Here is a 14,358-nt window from a genome sequence, read left to right on the forward strand (position 1 = left end):
CTCTTACCGCTAGGCTACCTGCCTCTTACCGCTAGGCTACCTGCCTCTTACCGCTAGGCTACCTGCCTCTTACCGCTAGGCTACCTGCCTCTTACCGCTAGCCTACTTGCCTCTTACCGCTAGGCTATCTGCTGAATGTGACAGCCAGTAGGAAGCAGATATAAGGCCGACAGCTGCTCTCCGCAGGGTTAACGCTGCTGCTGCCTGTATACAGCTTCTACACCACAGAATACGTCTCTCCAATCTTTATATTTTTCACATGCATTGGTTTGTTTTTTGTTTTTTCTATATAGAGATTTATCAAATCATGATGTATTTAAAGTGCATTTTAAATGTCTCAACACACTTTGCAGAAAGAAAAAAAARATGAAAAAAAAGAGAAAATAAAACACATGATTGTGGTAAAAAATAAAAAACAGGAAACAACAAAGAGAGGAAGATCAGAGAAACACAAATGTGACAGAAAACGGTACAACATTAGGGAATCCAATAGGACAGCGTGACAGAGAGTCCAAGAGAGGGGAGGTTCTATATAAACTGGATCTATACAAAAATATATGATAAAACATAAAAAAATGTTATATCCGTAATCAAAAACGCTATAGAAATCACATTATTATTATTATTTGTACTGCACCTGTCTCTTTACAACATCTAACCCATTAAATAGAGAACAGACACAGTGGAATACACAGTACTATATTGACACTGATAAAAGGGATGTGATTTCCTGCTTTTCTGAAGCCATTTTATTCATCCATCATTTAAATGGACACTGAGAGATTCTGGCAATTATAATAATAATAATAAATAAATAAGAACACATTTAATTTGTATAGTGCTTTTCATTACAGTATTATCTCAAAGCTCTACATWAAAAAAWAAAAAAAGAATGATAATAAAAWAAAAAAAATGCAATATAAGCATTATACATTTAGAATCAAGGCAGGAAATAGCAATTATACATCCTAAATGGATTTTACAGATTAGGACTAGAAGAAAGATCGTCTGTAGAAATGGGTTTTAAGGCCCGTTTTAAAAGTTCCTTGTGATGGAGCGCCTCTCAGATGGTCAGGGAGAGAATTCCATGGGCGAGGGGCAAGAGAGCAGAAGGCCCCATAGTACGAAGATGTGTCATGGGGACTTGAAGCAGCGGAGAGTTGCCGGAGCGGAGAGTGTTCTGGAGAAGTTGTAGTGATTTGGCTGGAAGGCCAATAGAGCGTTTGCCGTAGTCAATCCGGGAGAAGATGTAGGCACGGATGAGTTTCTCTGCATCTGGCTGGGAGAGCGAWGCTTTGAGCCCGGGGGCGATGTTTCTTAGATGGAAAAATGATATCAAACTTGACTCCCGGGATGGAGATGACAGTGGCTTGACCGTCAATTGTAGGACAGACGTTTACGGCAGTGGTGACCTACTTGACCCCAATAAGCATAGTCACAGTCTTGCTGTTGTTCAGCTGGAAGAAGTTCTCTTACRTCCCTGATGTCACCTAGGCAGCTGCCACGTTTAGCTGAGACGCTATCTGGCTGGGTGTACACGTAGACCTGAGGATCATCAGCGTAGCAGTGGACGTTCATGTTATAGTCTCTGAGGATTTGGCTGAGACGCAGCATGTATTAGACTAGGAACAGAACAGGTCCCGTATACTGTATTTTCAGAGTGGGAAGAACTCGTTATGTAAGCATTGGCTTGGAAAGATACCTCTTAACTTCTTTTACACTGTACACAGAGACATACGAATGGTATCCATAATTTCATCTGATTCAGGGGAAGTAGAAAATTACCCAAATTTYTCACTATCCCTTTAAACAAGTTGGCTGTAGTCCAAATTATAGAAACAGTTTACAAGTTCTCCACCCGGCACAGCCAGAAGAGGACTGGCCACCCCTCATAGCCTGGTTCCTCTCTAGGTTTCTTCCTAGGTTTTGGCCTTTCTAGGGAGTTTTTCCTAGCCACCGTGCTTCTACACCTGCATTGCTTGCTGTTTGGGGTTTTAGGCTGGGTTTCTGTACAGCACTTCGAGATATTAGCTGATGTACGAAGGGCTATATAAAATAAACTTGATTTGATTTTGCATTGTTGAATTCCTCCCTCCTCTTCCTTCCTTCCCTCCTCCCTGCACCCTCCCACCCTATTCCTCCCGCCCTCTGTGCCCTGCTCCCTCCCTCCCTCTCTCCCCTCCCTGCTCCCTCCCAGCTCCCTCCCACTCCCTCCCTCCCTCTCCCTCCCCTCCCTCCTGCTCCCTCCCTCCCTCCCTGCTCTCTCCCTCCCTACTCCATCTCCCCTCCCTTCTCCCTCCCTCCCCTCCCTCCCCTCCTCCCCTCCCTCCCTCCCTCCTCCCTCCTGCCCCCTCCCTGCACCCTCCCTTCTCAGATTATGACGACAATACAGCATGGTAAATGTCACCGTCTTTTAAAATGATTTTACATCAGTCTGCTCAATGTCCCCCCCCCCCTACAGGTGCTCGGACCCCCCTCCTGCCCATTCTGCATGGTCATGACCAGTCACGACGCACCCTCCACAGCCCGACTCGTCCTATTGGTCCTGCTCACTGTCACTCCACGGCTCACCGCCACCCCTGTGGGTGGGGATGGGCAGGGGGAGGGGCACTCTAGGACTCACCATAAAGAGGACAGCCTCAACTCCMTCCATAGCCCTCTAGAAATCAGCCCTAGCCCGCTCCGCTACCCCTTGGACCAGACCCAGGACCGGATAGAGGACAAGGTACAGAGCCAGGAACAGAGCTATGGTGTCCCCACAAACATGGACCCTGCCCGGGCTCTAGCCGCTATGCTACTGGAGGCCCTGGACCACACTAGGAGAGGACAGACACAGGAGAGAGGAGAGGGGGACCCAGTCCCTTTGGAGGAGAGAAGGGATGAGGAGACAAGGAGAGAGGTTGGGAGAGAGGAGGAGGAGGAGGAAAGGAGGGTGGGGGAGAGAAAGATGGAACAGCTAGGACCAGCACTAGTGGCAGTAGCTCTGGGAGAGGAGTTAAGAGAGATCGAGGAAGAGGAGGAGAGGGAGGAGAGGAAGAGGTCGGAGGACAGAGGCTGGCTTCTAGAGATAGAGGGGGACAGAGCTGGTGGTGGGAGTGAGGAGGGAGGACAGCAGAAGGAAGAGGAGGAGGAGGAAGGTGAAGCAGGGAGATGGGGAGGTGAGAAGGAGAAAAGAGCAGAGGGGAGTAGGACAGGAGAGGAGGGGAGGCCTAGTGACCCGTCTCTCCAGGAGAAAAGAGCAGAGGGGAGTAGGATAGGAGAGGAGGGGAGGCCGATTGACCTCCAGCGGAAGGCTCGGGGCTACTTCCAGAACATAGACCTCGGTCTCCAAGACAACGAGATTCTTCCCCCTCTGAAGGGGTATAAGGCCTACAACACCCAGCTGGCACAAGCTGGGAAAAAGCTGCACTGGGAAGAGGAGCGGGCACGCAACACACCCCTGGTGGGCAACTTCATGGACGACTTTGAGAATGAAGCAGAGGAGGAGGAGGCGGCTCTGTCGATGGTGGAGGAGGAGGAGGCTCGGGCGCGCGCAGAGCAGCAGGAGGTGCAACGGCAGCAGGAGGAGGCAGAGAGGGCTAGAGAGGAGGAGCAGAGGCTGGCGGACATCGCCTCGGACATGTTGCTGCAGTACATGGGGAGACAGAAACAGCAGGGGGCGCCCTACCTCACGGCCAGACAGAAACAAAAGGGGGCGCCCTACCTCACGGCCAGACAAAAGGCCGGCGCCAACGCTGCTGAAGACAAGCGCTCCGAGGAGGTGGTAACCGACGGCGACGACCTGGATCAGCAGATGATTGACAGGCTGATCGAGATCAGCAGCAAGCTGCACCTGCCGGCCGACGACGTGGTCCAGATCATCTCCAACGTAGAGGAGAAGAAGAAGAGGAAGGAGCTGACGTCGCTTAGCAACCCGGTCGCCCCGCGTTACCGGCCCCTAGTTCCCCCTCCCCTAGTGACGGGCCCCATGTACCACTACACAGCCTCCTCCAACCCCAAGAAGGACCCTTACTACCAGCCCTACAAGAACAAGTGGAACAAGGACAGAGCCAAGGCTAAGGCCTACAAGCAGGACGTCTGGTTCAAACCCCAGAAACAGAAGGACGTCTGGTTCAAACCGCAGAAACAGTTCCTAGCCTTCCCGTCCTACCCCTACTACCAGAAACCCTACCGAGCCTACTACCCTGTGTTCTTCCCCTACCCCAAACCCCAGTACTACGACAATACTCCCATGGGGGAGGAGCTACCCCACAGCCCGCCCTCGGACTATGAGCTTCGGCCTACCAGGCGCAGACACAGGGCCGGGGGCAGGGCCAGAGGTGGAAGTAGGCATGGCTGGAGACAGCAACCCCTCCCACCCCGTCTTCCCTCCTCTCCCTACATCTCCAATTACATCCTGCCACACCCCCGGACATATCAGCCCCWGCCTAAACCCCTCTCCCCCCAGAACAGGGCCAGGCCCCCCCCGTACTACTACCCCTCAGGGCCTGGGGGCTTGGGTGTAGCTGGGGGGAGGGCGGGAGGGGACTATGAAGACGATGATGGGCTGGTTCCTCAGCTGGACAGTCAAGAGGAATTGGAGAACTTTATATCCAAAATATACATGAAACGCAGAATGTACTAGAGACAGAAGGACAGACAGACACTACTGCAGGACAAAAGGACCAAACAGGGGAGGGAATAGAGGGAGTAAATAGGATTGGATGAGAGAGAAGGATAAGATTGGATGAGAGAGAAGAAAGAAAGAGAGGGTGGTGGTGAAAGATTGCTTTTCTGTTGTTTTTCACTTTGTCGTTTCTTTGTTTTATTTGTGACCAGGGAAAGGAGGGAGGAGGGGGAGATGTTGACGTTGTGAGTCAGAACCTCCGGTCTATCCGGATCAGGGCTGTCTGCTTTCATTCAGGTCTGTCTCTGACGTTGGGGCACATCCAGAGAGTTTGGGGGGGTTTAGAACCAGCAACATGGTGCCGACAAACAGGAGACTCATGTTTACAGAATCATCTATAGACGGGTTACCTGACAACGTCACCAAAAAGATGCGTACGCTTCAATGGGGCCAGATTTACACGTGTTGTTACATTACACGTGTTGTTGTGATTCTGGATGTCCAGATCGCTAGAAACGATGACAAGAAGCTGACGTGGGGAAACGTAGGCGGCTCGTTTCAGCTCGTCGTGTCTTGTTATTGATACCGTGTCTTGTTATTGATACCGTGTCTTGTTATTGATACCGTGTCTTGTTATTGATACCGTGTCTTGTTATTGATACCGTGTCTTGTTTTGAGGTGTTTTGACTGATGTCGTATTAATGCTAATATGGCAAATAAAAATGGCTAGCTAGCTCACCAACAACTGCAACAATATATTTGCGAGACGACAAAGTGCTCATTGTACAAATGTATTTAGGTTTCCAGTAAACATTTTGAGACTAAATATAGTTGACATGTCGTCAACAGTTTAAGCCCGTCTGTTTTGCCCCAGAGATGCACGCGCCTCGGTTTTGTTGCTAAACAACCAACCCGTCTGTCTTTCCTTTCAGAGAATCAGGAAAATGTCTTGAGTTGTGTTTTTTTTGGTTAATATCAGCTGATCTGTTACTAAGGTAACAAACTCTGTCATAGATTCCAGGACTCTTCAGATAGAGGTGTAATGATTCTACCTGTTCTAATACCAATACCATAATAATACTGACATAGGAAATAGACTTTAACGTAAAATAAGTACATTTTTTACCTATTTAGGACCGCATTCCGCGTGTTTACAGGTTTTGAAACACGGTTGAAACAAAAAAAACCTTGACAGTTAACAGTTAAGACATTAATTCAGACTGGTTAAGATTAGGACTAAGGKTTGGGATAGTGTTAAAACAAGAAAAACAAAAACAAAGCTATTTAACACCAACTAGGCACTAGAGTCGTTGATGGACTCAGTTGTAGGCAGCCTGTTGTGGGCCCATAGCGATGTGAGCACAGAGAGACAGTAGGACTCTGTTATGTGTCCCGGTCTCCTTAGTTACAACCTGATTGACTTCCATGGAGGGACCAGTTATTCACTACTCAGGAGCTATAAGGCAGGCTTCACCCACCACACATCTCTCAACTACTAGAAGTCATATGTCATATTATTTCCAAAGGATATTAAGAAAGAGGGGAGAATTTTTATTTATTTAACCTTTATTTAGCCAGTCAGTTAAGACTGCTGCTTCTGTCTCCCAAACCCGGACGACGCCGTGGCCAAACCCGGACGACGCCGGGCCAAACCCGGACGAAGCCGGGCCAATTGTGCATCTCCCTATGGGACTCCCAATTACAGCCGGATGTGACAGAGCCTGGATTCAAACCAGAGGTGTTTGTAGTGACACCTCAAGCCACTGAGATGCAGTGCCTTAGACCGCTGCGCCACTCGGGAGCCCTGAGGAAGAGGGAGAGAGGAAGAGGGGAGAGGAGAGAAGAAGAGGGGGAGAGGAGGGAGAGGAAGAAGGGGAAGAGGAGGAGAGGGAAGAGGGGAGAGGAGAGGAGGAGAGGAAGAGGGGAGAGGAGGAGGGAGGGTGAGCTAGGAGAAGGCTTGACCTGATAAATCTGCACGTCTTTCTACTTAAAAAAAATAATTAAAAAAAAAAAATAACATTTTTACAAAAAAAAAAAAAAAAAAATCCAGTGAGGAGAAATACGTGTAATACGTGGTGTTTGTTTCTCCGATTCAATTGTGATCAAAAAAGTGAGAATGTAAAACTCGGGGCCAGAGAAAAGCTCTGTCCTGTGAAAGGACTGTTGTTGTTGTCGTGACCATATCTCCTTTGGGCTTGTAAGATGTACAGTTCATGTGAAATAAATGCCCTTCTGTGCAACGTGTACATAACAGCATGACCCATGACTAGTTTTGCTTTAAGAAGAAAAAATAAAAGCAACTATTTTATTAAAGTTCTGTTTTTTAATGCATTTTTTGGACAGTTTGATGCACAGCAGAGTTCTATATATGTGTGTGTGTGTGTGTGTGTCTATGTGTTGTGTGTGTGTGTGTGTGTGTGTGTGTGTGTGTGTGTGTGTGTGTGTGTGTGTGTGTGTGTGTGTGTGTGTGTGGTGGTGTGTTGTGTGTGTGTGTGTGTGTGTGTGTGTGTGTGTGTTGTGTGTGTGTTGTGTGTGTGTGTGTGTGTGTGTGTGTGAGCCCTCTGCAGTTAAGTGTAGAGATGTATGACTCATCCCCCAATCATGTAACTAAGGACTGTTCTTGAGCACGATGCAATGCGGAGTGCCTGGATACTGTCCTTAGCCGTGGTATATTGGCCATAAACCAGAAACCCCCGAGGTGCCTTATTACTATTATAAACTGGTTACCACATTTCCTCTTTGCCATTGACAAATTAGTGGAAGAGAAATGCCCCTGTATTCACAAATTAGTGTAAGAAGATCAGAATGCCCTGTATTCACAAATTAGTGGAAGAGAGATCAGAAATGCCCCTGTATTCACAATTAGTGGAAGAGAGATCAGAAATGCCCTGTATTCACAAATAGTGGAGAGAGATCAGAAATGCCCTGTATCACAGCCCTGGTGTATCAGGTCTGAATCAGTCCCTGATTAGAGACGAAGAATGACAACCATCCGTCCTGCAGACCTCTGGAATGGAACTGAGAAACCAGAGGATCTGTATACCTTACAACGCTATATGAACGGAGAATGTTCTTCTGGCTTCCAAAACAGGGCTGCCTGTGTAAAGGCAGTCTAAGTAGGGGTTGTCAGACTCTTACCCTCAGAAATAATATGTGAATCTGAAAAAAAAAACCGGAGAAAAGACAGAGACAATATGAAAGAAGGAGGGAGAAAAGGTAAAGAGAGGGAGAAAGAGAAGAAACTAGGTAGAGGGAGAGAAAAAATCAGAAGAGAGAACAATAGAAAAAGGGAGGAAGACAAACAAAGAGAGAGGTGGAAGAGAGAGGAGAAAGAGGGAGAGAGAGTTTGGGAAAATGAAAGGAGCTGCAGTGATTGATGAGTCACATGATTGGGGGATGAGTCATACATCGCTACACTAAACTGCAAAAGGTCTCAACAACACACACACACCACACACACACACACACACACACACACACACCACACACACACACACACACACACACACACACACAACACACACACCACACCACCACACACACAACCACACACAACACACACACACACGAGCACGCACGAAATGCACACCACAAACACATACACACTCTTTGAGCTTTATAATTTGGCGGCTGGCATTGAAGATAATGATTAACTCATAATAGAGCCCGCCTTGATTGATGCTGTCAGGGACAGAGCCTTGATTGATGCTGCCAGGGACAGAGCTTTTAATTGATGCTGTCAGGGACCAGAGCCTCGATTGACGCTGTCAGCGACCAGAGCCTTGATTGATGCTGTCAGGGACCAGAGCCTTAATTGATACTGTCAGGGACCAGAGCCTTGATTGATGCTGTTAGAGACCAGAGCCTTGATTGAATTGCCTTGTCAGGGACCAGAGCCTTGATTGATGCTGTCAGGGACCAGAGCCTTGATTGATGCTGTCAGGGACCCAGAGCCTTGATTGATGCTGTCAGGGACCAGAGCCTTGATTGATGCTGTCAGGATCAGACCTTGATTGATGCTGTCAGGGACCAGAGCCTTGATTGATGCTTCAGAGACCAGAGCCTTGATTGATGCTGTCAGGGCCAGAGCCTTGATTGAAGCTGTCAAGGACCAGAGCCTTGATTTGATACTGTCAAGGACCAGCGCCTTAATTGATACTGTCAGGGACCAGAGCCTTGATTGATGCTGTCAGGGACCAGAGCCTTGATTGATGCTGTCAAGGACCAGAGCCTTGATTGATGCTTTTAGGGACCAGAGCCTTGATTGATGCTCTGTCAGAGACCAAGAGCCTTGATTGATGCTGTCAGGGACGAGAGCCTTGATTTGATGCTGTTAGGGACCAGAGCCTTGATTGATGCTGTCAGGGACCAGAGCTTGCTTGATGCTGTCAGGGACCAGAGCTTTGATTGATGCTGTCAGAGAGCAGAGCCTTGATTGATGCTGTCAGGGACCAGAGCCTTGATTGATGCTGTCAGGGACCAGAGCCTTGATTGATGCTGTCAGGGACCAGAGCCTTGATTGATGCTGTCAAGGACCAGAGCCTTGATTGATGCTGTTAGGACCAGAGCCTTGATTGATGCTGTCAGAGACCAGAGAGCCTTGATTGATGCTGTCAGGGACCAGAGCCTTGATTGATGCTGGTCAGGGACCAGAGCCTTGATTGATGCTGTCAGGGACCAGCGGCCTTGATTGATGCTGTTCAGGGACCAGGGCCTTGATTGATGCTGTCAGGACCAGATACTTTATTGATGCTGTCAGGGACCAGAGCCTTGATTGATGCTGTCAAGGACCAGACCCTTGATTGATGCTGTTAGGGACCAGAGCTTATTGATGCTGTCAGGGACAGAGCCTTGATTGATGCTGTCAGGGACCAGAGCCTTGATGCTGTCAGGGACCAGAGCCTTGATTGATGCTATCAGGGACCAGAGCCTTAATTGATGCTGTCTGGGAACAGAGCCTTGATTTATACCTGTAAGACCATAGAGCCTTGATTGAGGCTGTCAAGGACCAGAGCCTTGATTGATGCTGTTAGGGACCAGAGCCTTGATTGATGCTGTCAGGGACCAGAGCCTTGATTGATGCTGTCAGGGACCAGAGCCTTGATTGATGCTGTTAGGGACCAGAGCCTTGCTTGATGCTGTCAGGACCAGAGCCTTGATTGATGCTGTCAGGGACCAGAGCTTGATTGATGCTGTCAGGGACCAGAGCCTTGATTGATGCTGTCAGAGACCAGAGCCTTGATTGATGCTGTCAGGGACCATAGACTTGATTGATGCTGTCAGGGACCAGAGCCTTGATTGATGCTGTCAGGGACCAGAGCCTTGATTGATGTGTCAAGGACCAGAAGGCCTTGATTGATGCTGTTAGGGACCAGAGCCTTGATTGATGCTGTCAGAGACCAGAGCCTTTGATTGATGCTGTATATGGCTATATGGAGAACTTTTTCTGCTTCCCTTACTTGCACCCCTTTTCATGTCATTCTGCTGTGGGAAACCAGTTTAAATCTTTCTGGGTCCTCATTGACTCTGGGGCTGATTGGAGGCTTTTTGGACGCCACACTGGCTTCCGAGCTGAACATCCCCACTCAGCCCCTCTCCATTCTCATGGATGTTAGAGCGATGGACGGGGGCTCTATAGGCCGGGTCACTCATAATACCACTCCCATCAACCTACGGGTGTCAGGGAATTTCAGCGTGACTATTTAATTTCTGCTCATCAAGTCTCCTCAGATTCCCGTGGTTTTGGGTTTCTCCTGGCTCCAGTGACACATTCCCCTCATTAAATTTGTCTACGGGTGGCATGATGCGCTGGAGTCTGTGTATGAAATCAGCGCAACCTGCCCCGGGATGTCTTCCTGGGGGCTCGGAAGGTGCCCCGGACCTCTCTGCCATCCCTGCGGAGTACCAGGACCTCCGGGRGGTGTTCAGCAAGGCCCGGGCAATATCGCTTCCGACGCACCGATCCTATGACTGCKGGATTGACCTTCTCCTTAGCAACACACTGCCCCGGGGACGTCTGAACTCTCTGTCGGGACCGGAGACCAAGGCTATGGAGACCTACATTGGGGACTCCATTGCTGCAGGATTTATCCGTCCCTCTTCTTCTCCCGCTGGTGCAGGGGACTCAACGACATTACTGTTAAGAACCGTTACCCGCTACCACTCATTTCCTCGGCCTTCGAGCCACTCCAGGGGGCCACTGTGTTTTCCAAGCTGGATCTACGGAATGCCTACCACCTGGTGCGGATACGAGAGGGGGCCGAGTGGATGACCGCCTTCAAAACGGCCAGCGGCCACTATGAGTATCTGGTCATTCTTTTTTGCCCTCACCAACGCCCCGCTGTGTTCCAGGCTCTGGTAAATGATGTTCTCCGTGACATGTTGAACCGGTTCACCTTCGTCTACATTGATGACAAGAACCCCCAAGAACACGTGCTCCACGTCCGGCAGGTTCTTCAACACCTTCTGGAGAATCAGCTGTTTTTGAAGGCGGGGAAGTGCGAGTTCCATCGCTCCACCATTCCCTTTCTGGGTTATATCATCTCTGCTGGGAGTGTCCAAATGGATCCCGGGAAGGTGAGAGCAGTGGTTGATTGGCCTCCACCTACGTCCAGGGTGCAGCTGCAACATTTCTTGGGGTTTGCAAACTTTTGTCACAGCCTGCACGGTCTGTGCTCAAAACAAGACTCCTCAGCAAGCTCCAGCTGGTCTTCTGTAACCACTGCCTGTCCCTCACTGTCCCTGGTCCCACATATCTCTGGATTTTGTCACGGGTCTCCCCCCGTCTGAGAGCGACACTGCCATCCTGACTGTAGTCGCCGGTTTTCCAAAGCCGTCCACTTCATTCCTCTCCCCAAACTACCCTCGGCCAAGGAAACGGCCCAGCTCATGGCGTATTCCACCCATCTCCCTGATCCATGGACTGCCCGTGGACATGGTCTCCGACCGATCATTGGGTCGTCGGCCAGCCTGTCCTCTGGGTTCCACCCCCAGTCCAATGTCCAGTCGGAGCGAGAATACTCTGCGCTGCCTGGTCTCCGTGAACCCCACCACATGGAGCCAGTGGCTTGTATGGGTGGAATACACCTGCAAAACCCTTCCCTGCTCTGCCACGGGCCTATTGCCATATAAGTGTTCCCTGGGGTATCAGCCCCTGCTTTTCCCTGAGCAGGAAGGAAAAAGGTCGGCCTACCTTCTGCCTAGATGTTTGTCGCCGCTGTCGTCGTACCTGGAGGAGAGCCGGTCGGCCTGCCTCAAGACCACCTCCAGGTATCGACGAAAAGCGATCGCCATCGGACTCCGGCTCCCCGGTATCGTCTTGGGCAAGAAGGTATGGCTATCCACTTGGGATTCCCCTCCGTGTGGAATCCCGCAAACTCTCCCCCCGGTTTATCGGCTCATTTCCCATCTCTAAAATGATTAGCCCTCTGCTGTTAGTCTTCTGTTGCCCCGTACCCTTCGTTTACACCCCACCTTTCATGTGTCCAGAGCTAAACCCATGTCTCACAGCCCTTTGTTTCCTGGGTCCCCGCCAGGGACATCCTGGACCCAGGCCTCATCGCGGATTTCCAACGCTGACACCCCGGTCAACGCCGACACCCGCGGTCAACCAGGTATGCACCCCGGTCAACGCCGACACCCGGAAGTCAACTCCAGGTATGCCACCCCGGGTCAACGCCGACACCCCGGTACCAGTATGCACCCCGGTCCAACGCCGACACATGGTCAACCAACAGGTATGCACCCAGGTCAACCAGCTATGCACAGCCGGCAACGCCGACACTACACATAGATAATAAGCGGGCCTGGACAACTCCAGGTAGGTTTTGCTTGGATCTATACTGGGCCTGTAGCTACTATGGGTTATTACCATAAAATTATTTATTATTCCCGGACAAAAGGATTGGCCGGTATCGCATGTCGCCCGGGTCTAAACGGCCGATCTCCAGATTGGTAGTAGTATGGTAGGTATTTTCCGGTCACAACGCACGACACTTGGCCGGTCAGGCAGTTGTATGGCACCGGCAGGTATATTACCCTATACACGACGCGGGATATATATACAAAATTCACCCAGTTTAGAAATAGTCCACAATTTACCAATCAGGCGGCTTATAGGTAATTACACAATATGTAATTCCATATACACGTTTTATATAGATACCCTTAGGTACACAGGGCTATTATATTTACGGAATATAGCCCGAGGGGGTGGGTATAATGGGGAGCACTGGGTTGGGTAGTAAACAGCGCGGAAGGAGCTGAGGTATTAACGCCTTTATTTGTTATAATATATGAACGCTGGTTACCAAAGAATTAGAGTAAGTAAAATGATCAGATGTGCGTGTGTCTATTAGGGCTTCGCCGCTTGTAATAGGGTCTTGGAATAATGTACGTTAATGCGGATGACAGTCCGAAGTTCAGAGTGCATTCGGTAGGCTTCGTGAACTCTACACATGTTTAGTAATAAACCGGATTAGTACCCAATTACACACATACGATCCAGATTAGCAACCATATAAGCCTAAAGGTACATCACAAGGACATAATGGCCACCATTAATAGTTCAGATACCAAATGCACTTCATAGGTAGCTCAAGTGCGAACTCAATAGCACCTCAATGAGAAAATGTTACCACAACTGACAGTACACAATACATCAAGTGGCTAACAATTTATGTAGAGCGAATTGTAGCATATGTCAATGCACAGGTACTTAGTCCCAAAGAATCAATTACGAATGAAGCATTCTCAGATATGAGCGTAGAGCTAAGGTGACTAACTCAGTTTATATATCGCATATATGTAATAGTCGAGATACGCCAATTATGAGGATCCAACCCTGATAATAACGAATTTTCGGACCAACATACAAGATGACCACATGACATATCATATCACGTAACAACAGATTCAGCGATACATCACACTATGAAATTTAGTGCATCGATAACTACGCCCCAAATACAACACATACACTATACTGCAAGACCTATAATTTAAATGGCTCCACCCTATACTAGCATGCTGGCATAGCTCGACAAGACGCTATAATTATCACGCGGATAGAACGCCACTTTACGGACCAACTTGGTCTCACCATCAGTTACTTCACATGATAATCTACACGCTATCATCAATGTCTCAAGCCCATCTCATATCGCACATTACTCATTTCTATCCACACACAGAGGACATTGGCAATAGCCCATAATTAAAGTAGACGTACCCAGATCTACAGAGACATCCATATCACAGATAGGTGATATTCAGTAGGATCGTTACTATCCACACTGCACATACATCGCCAGCCACCTATCATAATATACGCAACACCAATAGCACCATTTCACTTATCATTTCTCATATTATTCATATTATCATGCTTACAGTCAATTTGAGCATTTTTAGCTATGTACTTTAAGATAAAGAAAGAATTATAATTACCTTTACTTTAACATAAGTATTCAGACCCCTTTGACCTATGAGTTACCGATGACATTTGAGTATCAGGTCTACTTCCCGGGGTGTTTCAATCCAACAGCTGAACCTGTCATTCCCGAGATTATTCAGGGGCATCTGAGAATGCCTTTAAACGTCGCTAGTTCCAATTTCGTATCTGCGGGTTCAATGATTTTTATGGAAAAGCGATTCACGATCTATGTTATTAGGATATACAGGCTCTCATGATGTACTGCATAGCTACGACTTATTTTATGGTCAGTAGCACTAGAATGTATAATAATCCTTAA

The 14,358-nt window shown here is 48.6% G+C and overlaps 1 protein-coding gene across 1 annotated transcript in view; it reads left to right on the forward strand.

Moving 5' to 3' along the window:
- LOC112074945 (neurosecretory protein VGF) overlaps positions 1 to 4,667 on the forward strand; it is an 11,636-nt gene extending 6,969 nt beyond the window's left edge. The window contains exon 2 of the mRNA XM_024142020.2: positions 2,462 to 4,667. Coding sequence (XP_023997788.1) covers positions 2,492 to 4,624 — 2,133 coding nt within the window. The 5' untranslated portion in view covers positions 2,462 to 2,491 and the 3' untranslated portion in view covers positions 4,625 to 4,667. The remainder of the gene's footprint in view (positions 1 to 2,461) is intronic.
- Positions 4,668 to 14,358: the final 9,691 nt, after the last annotated feature.

The sequence above is a fragment of the Salvelinus sp. IW2-2015 genome, unplaced genomic scaffold (genome assembly GCF_002910315.2).
Source record: "Salvelinus sp. IW2-2015 unplaced genomic scaffold, ASM291031v2 Un_scaffold2895, whole genome shotgun sequence".
Taxonomy (NCBI): domain Eukaryota; kingdom Metazoa; phylum Chordata; class Actinopteri; order Salmoniformes; family Salmonidae; genus Salvelinus; species Salvelinus sp. IW2-2015.